The sequence below is a fragment of the Capra hircus genome, chromosome 8, assembly GCF_001704415.2.
Source record: "Capra hircus breed San Clemente chromosome 8, ASM170441v1, whole genome shotgun sequence".
Taxonomy (NCBI): domain Eukaryota; kingdom Metazoa; phylum Chordata; class Mammalia; order Artiodactyla; family Bovidae; genus Capra; species Capra hircus.
This window is the reverse complement of record NC_030815.1, coordinates 72,342,410-72,357,994: the sequence shown is the minus strand read 5'-3', so window position 1 is coordinate 72,357,994 and position 15,585 is coordinate 72,342,410. Positions and strand designations below refer to the sequence as shown.

Sequence of the window (15,585 nt, the reverse complement as noted above, 5' to 3'; positions counted from 1 at the left end):
TAAATATTTGGCTAGCCAGAAACTGAAAAGTATGCATCCTAAGTAGATGGACTATTACCTTTAGTATACAAAGAGTTTACAAAAACTGAGAATGAAAACTTTAGAAAACTATAAATACATACGACTGCCAGATAATTTGAAGTCATTTTTTTTTAATGCAACAGAGTTATAGAAGTCAACTTTTCACCCCTGAAACAGGTAAAGAATTTTAAACATCAGTTTACCAAGCAGGTAGATAGTAATTAGTACCCATCTATGGAAAGCATTCTGGTAACATGTGCGTCTCCCGTCATAAACTTATTCCCATCATCTAATCCAGAAATCCTACTTCTGGGAATTTTCTTGGGGAGATAGTCCTAAATATGAAAAAGATAGTATGTCTCTTTCGGAGAAGGCGATGGCAACCCACTCCAGTACTTTTGCCTGGAAAATCCCACTGACAGAGGAGCCTGGTAGGCTGCCGTCCATGGGGTCGCTAGGAGTCGGACACCACCGAGCGACGACTTTACTTTCACTTCCAACTTTCAGGCATTGGAGAAGGAAATGGCAACCCACTCCAGTGTTCTACCCTGGAGAATCCCGGAGATGGGGGAGCCTGGTAGGCTGCCATTTATGGGGTCGCACAGAGTCAGACATGACTGAAGCAACTTAGCAGCAGCAGTATATATCTTTTATAGTACATCTTATGTATTTTCATATATAAAGATAGCCATACCAGAGTTATTTAAATTTATAATGGTGACAAACTAGAAAGTACTTAAGTATTTACCTAGGGGATTCCATGCTTGGGAAAAGAAAATAATAATCCAAGCAATGGAGTATTACACAGCCACAAAAAATATTTATGAAGAGCATGAAAACATTTGAAAAGTATTTTGTTAGGAAGGAAGAGAAGGAATATTTTCTTACAGTTTTATAAAAAAAATTATAGAGACACAGCAATCTAATTAGTTTAAGAATTTTCCACTCTAACAAATTACACCCTTAGGTTAGGAGTTCTAAAACAACAGAAATATATCTGGTTATTCATTTTTAGAATCTATGTTTCCTTACATCTATTTTGCACTCAGGGTAACTGTCAGTACATGGCAAATTAAATACGCCAAAAATAACATTTCCTAATTGCTTCCACTTTAGAAGACAATTACAAGGTGGTTTAAAAAAAAAGTAACTCAATCTTCAAAAACTGACACCCAATCATCACCACCTTGGTATCTAAATTTTAACTATTTTCCCTTGTTACCTGAATTAAAATTTAGTTTCAATCAGCAAAACTCCTCGGAGTTAAAACTAAGTCAACAAAATGACATAGGGAGGTATGAAGAAACGATGTGCTGGAAAGCCCATTATTTTATATGAAATCATATTCATTTACATGACTTTGGTCTCTTTCTTCACAGTTTTGGAAATGTAATGGGATAAACCTATACAGAAAGTGGAACATAATTATCTTCAAACTCTTTTTCTTTGTGCCTTAACTTAGAGCATTGGGATCATAGAGCAGACAAAAGTGAGGAGACTTATCAGATGAGAATTCATTCTACAGAATTTACAAAACACAGCTGCGAGACAATGCTCTCAAGTCTGAACTGCCCTCAGTGTCAGTCAGAAGTTGAGGTGGGCAGTCCCCAACAGGGTCTGTTTTATATCAGAGACAGATAGTGAAAGGGCCCGAGTCCAAGGACTCAGCTCTGAGGCCACCACTCCCGAGCCCCACCAGAGCCCCTCCCCGCTCGGTACACGGGGCCGAGTACCTTGTCCTTTGTGATTCACTTCTTTGGTTGCTATCACTTTATTCAAGATTGACGTGAGTGGCTCATTCTCCCCGATCACGTGGGATGTTATCAGGGGTGACATGATCAGCTGCCTCTGTCGGATATACGTTTCCATGGCAATTCTGGGAAAATGAGAAACAACCGGTAAGACAAAAAGAGGAAGTCTCTGCAGCAGAGCCTCAGATACTGCTGGGTCTGATGGGCCTATCATTTGAAAATATAAACAGTAAAGCAACCTAACTACAGGATACTTTCTATCTTTATTTTCCCACTGGGTGCCTATTTTAGCAAATTCATCTCGAAATGACTTGGGGGGAAAAAGGGGAAAAAAAGCAACTCAAGAACAAACTAAACTGATGGTCAAATGATAATACTGAAACCAGAGGCAGTGCTTGATGTGCTTTCCAAGGTGGGAGAGGCTGCAGGAACGGAACTGTAGAAGAACGGTGGAAGCAGGGGCAAGAGACCCAGCCCCCAGTTCTGGTTCTACTTGACAGTAAGCTCTGCTGTAGTCTCCCCTTCAGGCTTCAGTTTCTTCATCTGTAAGGAAACAGACCTGAAAACGCATGCCCTGAAAGCTCCCACCTACTGCCAACACTCAGTGTACAAGAGTGCTGCGTATGCAATGGATTGTGGATGGTGTTTGTAGAATCCCATGTGATGATGAACTATATATAGGGTTGCAATGGCACAGGCACCTGCAAACAAGCCTCACTTTAACAATCAAATCAGGCTGAGATTCTCACAGGGTGATCAAAGAGGGAAGCACAGCCCCCATTCTATGCAAAGCACAAGCACTATCGGGAACTCCCTATCACCCTGTGTAGGACAATGGTCGCCAGTCTTCTCGGCTGTGGTTTTGTTCTCTTGTCCACAACACACAGGCCAGCTTGCTCTGCAGGGTTCAGACCTGTATCCTGACAATACACAGGAAGCATACTGCAGTATAGGAGCATGGTGGCTCAGTTGGTAAAGAAACCACCTGCAATGGCTGGAGAACAGGGTTCAGTCCCTGGGATGGGAAGATCCTCTGGGGAAAGAAATGGCAACCCACTCCAGTATTCTTGCCTGGGAAATCCCAGGCTGGATGGAGGAGTCTGGCAGGCTACAGTCCATGGAGTCGCAAGAGTTGAACACAGACTTAGGGACTAAACCACCACCACCACACTGCACTATGTTCCTAAAAAGTGGGAGTGCCGCAGAATGCGTTGTTTTCAAATGACATCCTCTCAGTCTAGCAGGATCTGTGTATAAAACTCTCCCAACACAATCACTGTAAAGCTTTTGAGGTTAAGTTACAAAAGCTCTGCCATAAATCTTGGGAGTTCAATGCCAGAGGCCATGATTTGCATCGTAAAGGCTTTAAAGTGGCTGCTGGCTGCAAAGTGAGTGGTAATCAAATTAGGGCTGGGCTCCTCAGAGACACAAAGCTTGTATTATTCTGTAGCAGAGACAGTCTGAGGACTCAGTGTTTCAGCACAACTGCTAGAAAACAGTTGGTTCTGAAAGTAAGCAAGCGGGAGGCACATAACCAAACCAGAAACCCACCTCATAAAGTGAGACAAATACAGAGAAATGCATTCGAGACAATTCATATCCATAATATTGCTCCTGTTCTACAATTATTTATATTATTTGTATGGGGCAGATAAAATTTCATGTCCATGAATGCTGCCTCGATTATTTGTATATACACACATAATATTGTATCATATTTTTTTTTGTTGTTTAGTTGCTGAGTTGTGTCTGACTCTTTGCAGCCCCATGGACTGTAGTCTGCCAGGCTACAAAAGTGGGATTTCCCAGACAAGAATACAGGAGTGGGTTACCATTTCCTTCTCCAGGGTATCTTCCCAACCCAGGGATCGAACCTGTGTCTCCTGCATTGGCAGGTGGATTCTTTACTGCTAAGCCACTGGGGAAGCTACTGCATCATGTTACCATATAGTATTTCATATAATGTTCAAGAATCTGCCTACAATGCAGGAGACCCGGGTTCGATCACTGGTTTGGGAAGATGCCTTGGAAAAGGAAATGGCAACCCACTCCAGTATTCTTGCATGGGAAATCCCATGGACAGAGGAGTCTGGTGGGCTACAGTCCATGGGGTCACAAAGAGTCAGACACAGCTGAATAACTAACAGTTCATATTCATGAATGCTGCCCCTAGTACATATACACACAGTGCCTAATAATATATGTATATATAGCAGAAATAACATTCATAGATATGAAAATTATCTTTATCATAAGCATGTTTTTATAGTTTATATATTCATGTCTATGCTATGTATTTTAATATTTATTGTATTATACATGACATAGCAAACTGCCAAGGTTTCTATTAAATTTTTTCTATGTATAAGTTGTTCAAAATTTTTGTGTGGTTAAATCAATGTCTTTTTTTCAGTCAAATCTCTGGTATTTGACTCAGAAAGACTTCCCACACATCACATCGTATAAAACTTTTATTTTCCTATAGTACTTTAAGATTGTTGGCTCTTACCCTTTTATGTGTTATCAGCTGGAATTTATGATGGTTTAAGTTGGGAGATGAGGATTTAACTTACGTTTCTGAAATGGTTGGCTCATCTTGAACAATAGCTTTTGCATGGCTTATCTTTCTCCACTGATTTTGAAATATCATTTTAAAATAATTTTTAAAAATAATAAAACCATATTATTGGGGTTGGTCAAAAAAGTTTGATAGGGGATTTTTCCATAACATTTTATGGAGAATCCTGAACAAACTTTTTGGCCAACCCATTACTTATTATTAATAAAATCACAGTAACTCAAATATCCCTGGGTCTAGTTTCTGAATTCTCAGTTTATCGCACTGATCTGTGGTAGTGGCTCTACACTGGCCGAGACCATCATCGTTTCTCACCGACATGACTATCTCATTGGGAGTTAGACCCAGCAATGCTCCCAACCGCCTATGTGAGGTTAAGTGGCACATGCCTGCTGGGGTCAGTCATGATGTTCACAGGCACGCTCACCCAGCTACAGGGATGGAGAACAGCTCTCCAGCATCCCCCAGCGGCCCACTCCGGGCTCCAGCTCCTGAGGCTCAGTAAGGGGGCTTGAGTGCAGGTCAGGGGGCATCCTTCCAGGCACTCCTGGGCCGGCTTTCCTCCACTTGCAGGAACGCAAGGATTAGTCCACCCTTCACTCTCACCAAGTGTGTTCCCCAGACCTGCAACAGCAGCATCACCTAGAAGCCTATTAGATGGAGACTCCAGACCCACCAGATGGCATCTGGCATTCATCCCAACAAGATTCCAGGTGATTCATGCCTAGGTTACAGTCTGAGAAGCCCTGTGCTGTCCTACTTAATTCCTGGTCCTCTGTGATAACTGTTCCATACAACAAAGTACAGGCAGACTCTGGCATTTATACTGTACCATCACCTAGTAGATGTGTCCCTTATACTGCTTCAGTCATTTCTGTAGAATCAGAAGAAGTTAGGTTACTCTCTTAAATTGGAGTCTAATACGAGGATTTTGAATATAGGCTTCTGTCAGCTCCTCTCTCAGTCTTCCCATTTAAGAGTTTTCCTTGTCTAACCAGGCAAAAGGTTCTGAGCACTTGGTTCTGTGTTAATGCAGCTCCCAACGGCCTAACCCAGGTCTCAACTAACCTGTGTAAGTGCCAAAGTACTTACTGTTGAAAGGGAATAAAATGCTGCTTTTCTTCATCATCCACCTTGCCATGAACAATATCAGTAATATCCATCACTAGGAAAAAGATAAAACTTAATTAAAGAAACTAGTTGCTGGACTTCCCAGGTGGGGCTAGTGGTAAAGAACCTGCCTGCCAATATAGCAGACCTAATAGATGCGGGTTTGATCCCCAGGCTGGGAAGATCCTCTGGAGGAGGGCATGGCAACCCACTCCAGTATCTGCTTCACTGTTCACCTGAAACTATCGCAACATTGTTAATCGGCTATACCCCAATACAAAACGTGTTTGGTGTTTAACAAAAAACATAAAATTGCAAAAAAAAAAAAAAAGAGAAGCTAATTACTTCAGGCCTCAGTGAGGAACTCTGGAAAATTACAGTATCAGCAAACATAGAATCCTGGAGGAAGAGAGAGCAGGCAGAGACGATTTTTTGTCAACAGTGGATGGAGAACAGCTCATTTTTTTGTCAACAATGACTCCCAGTGTCCCTAGGCTGGCAGAAGAACAATCAATCAGGGTCCTCGGCAGGGGTCTGGGTGTTCTCAGATGCAGACTACCCTCTTTAAAAACTCTAATATCCAGGACATGCAGGCAGCCTAAATGTCCACTGACAGATGAATAAAGATGAGGTACATATTTACAATGGAATATTATTCAGCCATGAAAAGGACTGGAATTGGGTCATTTGTAAGTGATGCGGATGGACCTAGAGTCTGTCATACAGAGTGAAGTAAGTCATAAAGAGAAAACCAAGTATCTTACATTAATGCATATACATGGAATCTAGAAAGGTGGTACTGTTGAGCCTACTTGCAGGAATAGACACACAGAGAAGAGACCTGAGGGCAGCGCAGGAGGAAGGAGAGAGGGGGATGAATGGCTCAGCGGCACTGGCGTATCTACACTGCCACGTATGAGACAGACAGCTAGTGGAGACCTGCTGTGCAGCACAGAGAGCTCAGCTTGCTGCTCTCTGATGACCTAGAGGGGCGGGATGGGCAGTGGGACGGAGGCGATATATGTTTACATGTAGCTAATCCATGTTGCTGTACAGCAGAAACTGGCACGACACTGTACAGAAACTATCTTCCAATTTTAAAAGAATAAAAACAATAAATATGAAAAAAGTTCTACTAGACCAAGTTGCTTAATTCTTGAGTCATATGACACTGACAATTTTTAGTAAGCCCACATTCTAAGACACAAGAGAATACTTTTTTTTTTTTTTGGCAGGAGTGTCAACAGAATAAAAGACCTGGGAGAGAAACTCAAGACCTGAAGTGGCCCACTGGCCCCCTGATGTGACATTTTCTCAACTGGTTTCCACATAAACGAAGGGCAGCAGGTCATTAGCAGCACAGATTAGAAGACCATATACTGATTTGCTCTTTCACATATGAGAAGAGCTATTAAGGAAGCACTGTGCTGACCCCACTGCGTATATTATCTTTTTTATACAAATATTAGTATCAGTCCTACTTTAAGAGATGAGAAGGGAGGCTCAAGAGGGAGGGGATATATGTATACTTATAGCTGACTGGCATTGTTGTACAGTAGAAACCAACATAACATTGTAAAGCACTAATTCTCCAATTAAAAATAAATTTTAAAAGAGGGGTTTCTCTGGTGGTCCAGTGGTTAAGAATCCGCCTTGCAATGCTGGGGATGTAGGTTTGATCCCTGGTCGGGGAACAAAGATTCCACATGTTGCAGAGGAACTAAGCCTGCATGCCACAATGAAAGGTCCTGCATGATGCAACAAATATACTGTGTGCCGAAACTAAGACCCAGTGCAGCCAAATAAATAAATAATAATGAAGTTTAAAAAAGAGAGATGCGGAAACTGACCCACAGGGAAACGTAGGTAATTTTGCCTAGGTCAGAAGTGTTAAGTGGTTAAAATCAGGGTATGAACCCAACAGTGATCACAGGGCAAACCATTTAACCGCACTCTGCCTGCTCCCTAGAGAACTAAGAAGTGGGGCATTGACTCCACAGGCAGCTGAGGGTAGACAAGGCCCCGAGGCAAGAGGCCATCAAGCCTTGGTTAATCAATTACAAACTAGTCATAAAACATACACTAATAATCCACGCCCTAGGTAACCTGTTTGGAGATTAAAAGAAATACCAAGCTATGAGACAACAATCATAAGAAAAACTAAGGAACCAGGAGGAAATGCTTGCTGAAAGTAACCTAAACACATAATATATTAGGCTTGGGAATTAATGTTAGTGTAAGGAAGCTGTAAAAAGCAGGCATGACATCAACTTGCTGTCAGCTCTTAAAAAACCCCTGCAAACATTGTATGTGAGTGCATACACGCACACAGACAAATACTGCAAAATTTGAATTTAAACCCCCAAGCAGGCAGTGCATTTGCGGACATCATCTAGTTACCGCTAACCTCTGCTGACGTTTGGCATCAAGGCTTAAACTAAATTAATCTCCATGCCCTGAACATACATACACACGCACAAACACAGAAACACAGGAGCAAATAAAAGCCTCAAGCTTGATGTTCCAATCTCCTTAGCCAGTTTGAAGGACAACAACCTTGAAAACGCCTTCAACTTCTATGAAGGAATAGATTGCTGTGTAGGTGGCTAAATATTCCTGGGCCAAGGCTGCTTGCCTTTCCTGGGATTTCATTTTAATTCACTATCACGAACAGTGCTGTCCCCTCTGGACACAACCCGGCCGACCTTGAGAGGAAAGGGGTGCAGGGCGGTTCAAGGAACCCACGATGCACACAGCCTCCTGGGGCCGTGTCACCAGCCACGTGACCCATAGGTCGAACTTGACAATGTGGAGTTTCTGGATCCTCGTTCCAGGAGCAGGATTGATGGCTTTCAGGACTACTTAGTGACCAAAATGTCAGAGTAAGACCAAAAATATATATCCTCCATTTAACAAACTACAGAGAAAAATGGAGGGCCTCCTGGACGTTATGGAGTCTGATTGAAGCCAACGACCCTCTCTGAAAGCAATGCTGCCTTGATGAGTAAATTTCCTAGACAGGCAAACAGCTTTCCAAGGAGAATTATATTCAGATAAGATCAATATGCGGCTGCAGGCAAGGAAGATTCCAATAGACAAACAGAGGCTTTACCCAGAGGCTTGCTGTGTACAAGATACATAACTGGGCAGGGAGGGAGAAACAAACATGGGTATCTACATGAGCACCACCAAAAGCGAGTACCTGCCAGTTCCAAGTAGTGACTGTGGTATGTCTGAGGCTAACACAACCAAATTCATCTTGCACTGTCTCTGGGTCTTCTCTTTCCTTCCTCCCTCTTTTCTTTAAATTATTTTTATTGTGGAAAAATAAACACCTAACAAGGGATCTCCCAGGTGGCGCTAGCAGTAAAGAACCCACCTGCAAACACAAGAGACCTAAGAGACTTGGATTCAGTCCCTTGGTGGGGAAGATCCACTGGAGGAAGAAATGGCAACCCACTCCAGTATTCTTGCCTGGAGTATCCCACGGACAGGGGGACCTGGTACAGTCCATGGAGTTGCAAAGAGTCAGACATGACTAAAGCAACTTGGCATGCACGCACACACACATAACATGAAATTTACCATTTCGACCATTTAAAAATGTACAGCTCAGTGGCACTGAAAACTTTCACACTGGGACTTCTCTGACAGGCCAGTGCTTAAGACTTGGTCTTCTACTGCACAGCACAGGCAACTCTACTCAATACTTTGACCTATATGGGAAAAGAATCTAAAAAAGAGTGGATATATGTATATGTGTAACTGCTTCACTCTGCTATATGCCTGAAACCAAAACAACATTGTACATCAACTATGGTCCAATACAAATTTTTAACGGAAAAGAAGAAAAAAAGACTTCATCTTCTATGCAGGGGGTGAGGGCTAGATTTCTAGACAGGGAGCTATGATGCCACATGTCTTGTGGCCAAAGAACCAGAACATGAGCAGCAGAAGCAATATTGCAACAAAATCAATAAAGATTTTTAAAAAGGTCCACATCAAAAAAAAGTCTTTAAAATTAAATTCACACTGTCATGCAGCATCGCCTCTGGATGTTCTCCTCTTCCCAAACGGAAACTCTGTACCCCTTTAAAAAATACCTCCTCCTTGTGTCCCCTTACCCTGCCGCCTGTGTCTCTAGGAACTACCATTCTACTTTCTGTCTCTGTAAATGTGATCATTCTAGATTCCTCATAAAAGTGAGTTATCATATAGTATTCATTTTTTGTGACTGGCTTAATTCACTTAATGCAGCATCCTCAAAGTTTCTTCATGCTGAAGCATGTGACAGAATTTTCCAACTGCTTCAAGCTGTTCCATTGTAGGGACAGACCCTTTTGTTTATCCATTCATCCATCAACAAATACCTGGGTTACTCCTACCATTTGGGTGTTGTGACCAATGAGCTGCTGTAAACCAGAGTGTAAGGATGGGCATGTACACGCTGCTATCTTTAAAATGGATAACCAACAAGGAGCTACTGTATACAGTGCATGGAACTCTGCAAGGTCACGTGACAGCCTGGATGCAAGCGAGATCTGGGGGAGAATGGATACATGCATAGGTATGGATGAGTCTCCCTACACTGTCCACCTGAAACTATCCCAACACTGTCAATCGGCTCTACTCCAAGAAAAAATAAAAAAGTTCAAAAGAAAAAGATAACCAAGATTGATTTATGGTATCTCTACTCAATGTTCTGATAACCTATATAAGAAATGAATCTGAAAAGGAATGAATATATGTATATGTATAACTGAACACTCTGTATATGTACACCTGAACACTTTGCCATACTCCTGAAACTAACACAACATGGAAATCAACTGAACTCCAGTCAAAGATTTTTTTAAAAGTTAAAGGAAATATAGACCCTGATTTTACCTGGTTTGAGTGTAGGGAAGTAGGATTGCTGGATCCTAAGTTCTACGTTTAATTTTTTTTAGGCCCCCATCATACTGTCTCCCCAGCAGTGACACCATTTTACATCCATCTCGGGCTCTTTCTGTACCTGCTACTCCAAAGGGTCTCCGGAGTCCACAGGTGTGCTTCTTGCCCTCTTTCAGCTCCATGTGGCCAACCCGGACAATCTGGCATACGAGGCTGATGCGGGGCCGGATGAGGTCTGTGCTGCTGAGGTCCTACGGGGCAGAGAGCACAGAAAAAGGAGGTCAGGTTGCATCACCCTCTCACCTCCAGTTTCTTTCTGTTGACTCTACACTAAAATACTGTTCAGAGCATACTTTTCAAAAATTATTTATTTATTTATTGGCTGTAACTGTTCTTAGTTGGGGCAGTGGGATCTAGTTCCTTGACCAAGGATCCAACCCAGGTTCCTTGCATTAAAAGCCCAGAGTCTTAGCCACTGGACCACCAGGGAAGACCCCAGAGCATACTCCTTAGTGCTCAAATATCAGAATGACTCCTCTCCTCCCCCCATCCACATCCAGCCAAGAACTCTCACGGCCTCATAGGAAAATGACTATATTAAAAAAAAGAATTAAAAAAAAAAATTCCCCAGCTCCTGCTTCAAATTTATAAATCAGATCATATTCATCCTCAAGCCTCCAGCTTATTCACGGCCCTTTGTCACATCTACTTTATATCCTGCCAGGGCGTATCTGAGCACCAGGTGCCTTCCACTGCCAAATGAAATTAAAACGTATGAGACACTGACATTTATTTTGTATCCACACAGGCTGGTGATATTTCATTTTACCTTCCAAATAATCCTGTGAGGCAACTATAACACAGAAATTTACATGCTCTGCTTTTTGTAATTATTCCTCTGTTTTCTGAGAGGTATCCATTGAGGGCTTCTCAGAGTGTGTTGATTAATGAGAAATGTGTGGATGAAATGTCTCTGTCTTTTTGTGGCTCATGCTCTAAGCCTTTTTGTACTCCTAGGATGGGTGAGTAAACCCACAAAGCTCACATAACTCATTCACCTTAACATCAGAAATGATTTAACTGCATCTCAAATTCCTTTCATGAAACAGCTTCCCAAGGCCTCTTTACTGAATCAAGAAAGAACTTTTTAAACAATCAGTTCACAAGTTAACTCAGGGCTCCAAGCTAGGAATATATACCAATGACAATATCAACCTTGAGTTTCTACTCTAGATTTTGTGAGGCTTCTGTTAACAGAAAGACTTCAAGTGCCTCAGACAGTAAGAATCCGCCTGCAGCGCAGGAGACCTGGGTTTGATCCCTGGGTCGGGAAGATGCCCTGGAGAAAGGAATGGCTATCCACTCTAGTATTCTTGCCTGGAGAATTCTATGTACAGAGGAGCCTGGTGGGCTGCATCCATGGAGTCAAAAAGAGTCGGGACATGACTGAGCAACTGAACTGAACTGAGAGACTAACACACAACAAGTGTCTGGTTACATTTACTGGGGCACACCGATATTATTTAATAATATGCACTCATTTACAAATGAACTTTCTGTAGACAACACCACAAGTGTCTGGTTACCTTTACTGGGGCACACCGATATTATTTAATAATATGCAATCATTTACAAATGAACTTTCTGTAGAATGTTTAAGGACCAAGGCATCAGTCACATTTCATCTAATAGAAAAAGTTGGAGAATGAATTTGCACATAGGAAGAGCCTAATTGATAGGGGGAAGAGGGAGGGTAAGTGAATCGCAGCTATTCTAAAACAGTGTTAAGTAAAAGATGGACCAACAATTTAATAACATTTAAATTTTTTTAAATAATGTACATATTGACTGATAAATGTCTTTTTATTTCAGGGGGAAAAAACACATATCTCAGAATTGAGGAAATAATGTTTTGGGGAAGAGTTCTAGACTCTTTCTTTTCCATACTTACTAGGCGGTAAAGGTATGGATGGGTCAGTGCAGGGACAGAAACAGACCACTCTTGTCCTAGGGGTAGAGTTTTAATGGATAGAATGAACAACAAAAAGTTGGAAGGAAGGAAAGGAGGAAGAATAAGCCTGTACTGGTGTTACAGGGAAGAACAAAATCTGATTGCAGCTGGATCTGTTTACTTTAACCTTAGCTTCCCATAGCTTTTGTTCACTAAAAGGATACTGTCTGTACATAATGGCCTGCCTCTGGGATACCTGCCCCTCTGCCTGAAGGTTAAACCATAGTGCCTTTGTTTAGGGAAACATCCAGATCCTGTCCACCTGTGAATGGCTTCAAGACAGAAGAAATGAACACATCCCCTCCCAGAGGCTGGCCATTCCAGGAGATATTTGAAACTTATGGACTTCCTCCCCTCCTCCCCTGCCCCATTCTATAAAAGAAACTGGCGTCCAGACCCTGATAAAATGGTTATTTTGAGACACTAGTCTGCCATCTTCTTGGTCAGCTGGCTTTCTGAATAAAGTTATTCATTGCCTTAACACCTTGTCTCCTGACTTACTGGCCTGTCCAGCGGCAAGCAGAGCAAGCTTGAACCTGGTAACACACAGACCACTGTTCCTATCACTTCCTTTGGTACTTTAATCTTAGACTCTTGTTTTCTTTGCTGTAAGAGGGACTAAGAAGAATAAGCAGACAAAGTATGGGGGTGGCTTAAGGGAAAAAGGAAGAAAGGGACGTCAGTATCTCTTTTAGGCTTAATGGGAGCTGGGAAACCCACCCACTGCTCAGAGCACTTGGCAGCAGCTCCAGGGCTTTTCAAGCACTGATGTCAAAAAACGTGCAAGAACCCCAAGAGAGTTCCTAGTCTATGAGAAAGAGTCAGCAGATTCCAAGCTATAGCTCAATACATTTCCTGGCTCTTAATCCATATACAGCAGCACACCTCCTGCCTTGGGGAAATGGAAGAACAGAGGGAAAAGTCCATTAGAATACAAGCCAACAGAAAAGTCTAGCCCGGTCTTTGCCCAGGCAATAACTTTGGCCTGGAAGACTCCTCTCTCTATCTGCAGAGCTTACTCCCTCTTCAACTGGAAGTTCTTACTCCAAAGCTCCTCCTCAATGAGAGCAGCCCTGACTTACCTATTTAAGACAGCATGCCTCCCCCAGCCCAGAAACTCCCAATTCTCCCAAAGCACCCAAACCTCTAACATTCTGTACAAAGTACTCATCTACCTGATTACTGCTTATTATTGTCTGCTCCTTTGGGACAAAAAAAAACTCTTGAGAATCAGGACAGTCTATCTTATGTGTTACTGATGTATGTCAAGTGCCTAGATCAGTGCCTGGTCTCTAAGAGGTGCTCAGTAAATATTTGGTGCATAAATGAGCGGATTATTCCTACTAGAGGGATTATGAGAATTGTTATTTTCATGTTTTCAGTTTTTAAGTTTTCTATATACTTACCACATGTACTCACAAACATTATAAACTAAGGAAAGGGTTAAACATAGGTAGGACTTACAGTAAAGACCGCTTGAAGGTTATTGAGCTTCTCGATTTCCTTGGGCATTCCATTACTGCCCCAACGAATTAGGTAGTTTTCACTGGTGAAGGGAAAGAAAAATATTCTTGGTGAGCACCTCAGTGGGGAGGAAGCTGCTCTCAGTACAGGCTTAATAGGGTCCAAAGGCGGTCCAGAGCTCAGTGAAATTCAGGCAGGACTGAGACCACACCAATAACCATTCTCTGTTTCTGGCTGCAGCCCAGTTCCTAGAGACACACCGAGTACAGCCCCAAGACAAGCACTACTCATGATGGGCACAGACACAGTACATTCTACCAGATTCTATCTGGAGTCTTTCTTTCATCTCAAATCCTCTGTATAAATTTCAGCTTTGCTGAATCAGGAACATAATTTTATAAGAATTATCCCAAGTCCATTCCCTGGAATCCACATCAACACACTCCCATAAGATTTGTATTTTAGAAACAAACAATTTTAACCATCTTCTCAATATTTTTTAGCTGCTCAGCAGCAGATGACTGTAGGTTGAACAAAGTCTATTATTATTCCTGAAAGTCTTTGAAATTTTATAACCGTTACTTTTTTACAGCAGTTTAGATTCATAGCCAGTTGGGAGGAAGGTACAGACTTTCCTATGCCCCACTCCATTCCCAGGCTTCCTGGTGGGTTAGGCAGTAAAGAATCTGCCTATAACGCAGGAGACCCAGCTTTGACCCCTGAAATGGGAAGATCCCCTGGAGAAACGAATGGCTACCCACTCCAGTATTCTTACTTGGAGAATTCTATGGACAGAAGAGTCTGGCGGGCTACAGTCCATGGGGTCACAGAGTCGAACACGACTGAGCGATTAAAACCACAACATCAGCACTCCATGCCCAGCCTCCCCCTTTATCAACAACCCCCCAGCAGAGTGGTGGATTCTCTGTTATAATCACTGAACCTACCCTGAGACGTCATTATTACCCAGAGCTTATGGTTTACATAAGGGGTCACTCTTGGTGTTGGATACTCCATGGGTATGGAAAAATGTGAAAGGACACAAACCCTCTGTGACAGCATCATACAGGCCGGTTTCACTGCCCAAAAGCCCTCAGTGCTCTGCTGGGTCATCCCTCCCTCGTCCCTCTCCTACAGTTTTTTTAATTCCTTCATCCCTGTCGCCATGGTCTGATGAGTTTAATTATTTTTAATTGGAAGATAAGTGCTTTATAAGATTGTGTTGGTTTCTACCATGTATCAGCATGAATCAGCCGTAGGTATACATATGTCTCCTCCTTCTTGAACCTCCCTCCCACCTCCCACCCCATCCAGGCTGTCACAGAGCACTAGGTTTGAGATCCCTGCCTCATACAGCAAATACCCACTGGCTATTTATCTTACACATGGTAATATACACGTTTCCATGCTACTCTCTCCATTCACCCCACCCTCTCCTGCCCCCGCTGTGTCCACACGTCTGTTCTGTCTGCGTCTCCATTGCTGCCCTGCAAATAGGTTCATCTGCACCATCTTTCTAGATTCCACACCTATGCATTAACATATGATATTTACCTGTCTCTGATTTACCTCACTTCATGTAATAGGCTCTAGGTTCATCCACCTCACTAGAACTGACTCAAATGCATTTCTTTTTATGGCTGAGTAATATTCCATTGTATATATGTACCACAACTTCTTTATTCTGATGAGTTTTATGTGATTTCTAAAACCCGGTGAAGACATGAACTATTACTGCACTGTTTCAGTGGTCACTC

General features: G+C 42.4%; 1 protein-coding gene across 1 annotated transcript in view; it reads right to left on the bottom strand.

Annotated features, from left to right (window-relative positions):
* The window catches only part of DOCK5 (dedicator of cytokinesis 5), a 274,029-nt gene that overhangs the window by 117,595 nt on the left and 140,849 nt on the right, over positions 1-15,585 (bottom strand). The window contains exons 9-12 of the mRNA XM_018052344.1: positions 13,829-13,910; positions 10,475-10,604; positions 5,443-5,515; positions 1,755-1,897 (exon numbers count right to left, since the gene is read on the bottom strand). Of these exons, the coding sequence (XP_017907833.1) occupies positions 1,755-1,897; positions 5,443-5,515; positions 10,475-10,604; positions 13,829-13,910 (428 nt within the window). The remainder of the gene's footprint in view (positions 1-1,754; positions 1,898-5,442; positions 5,516-10,474; positions 10,605-13,828; positions 13,911-15,585) is intronic.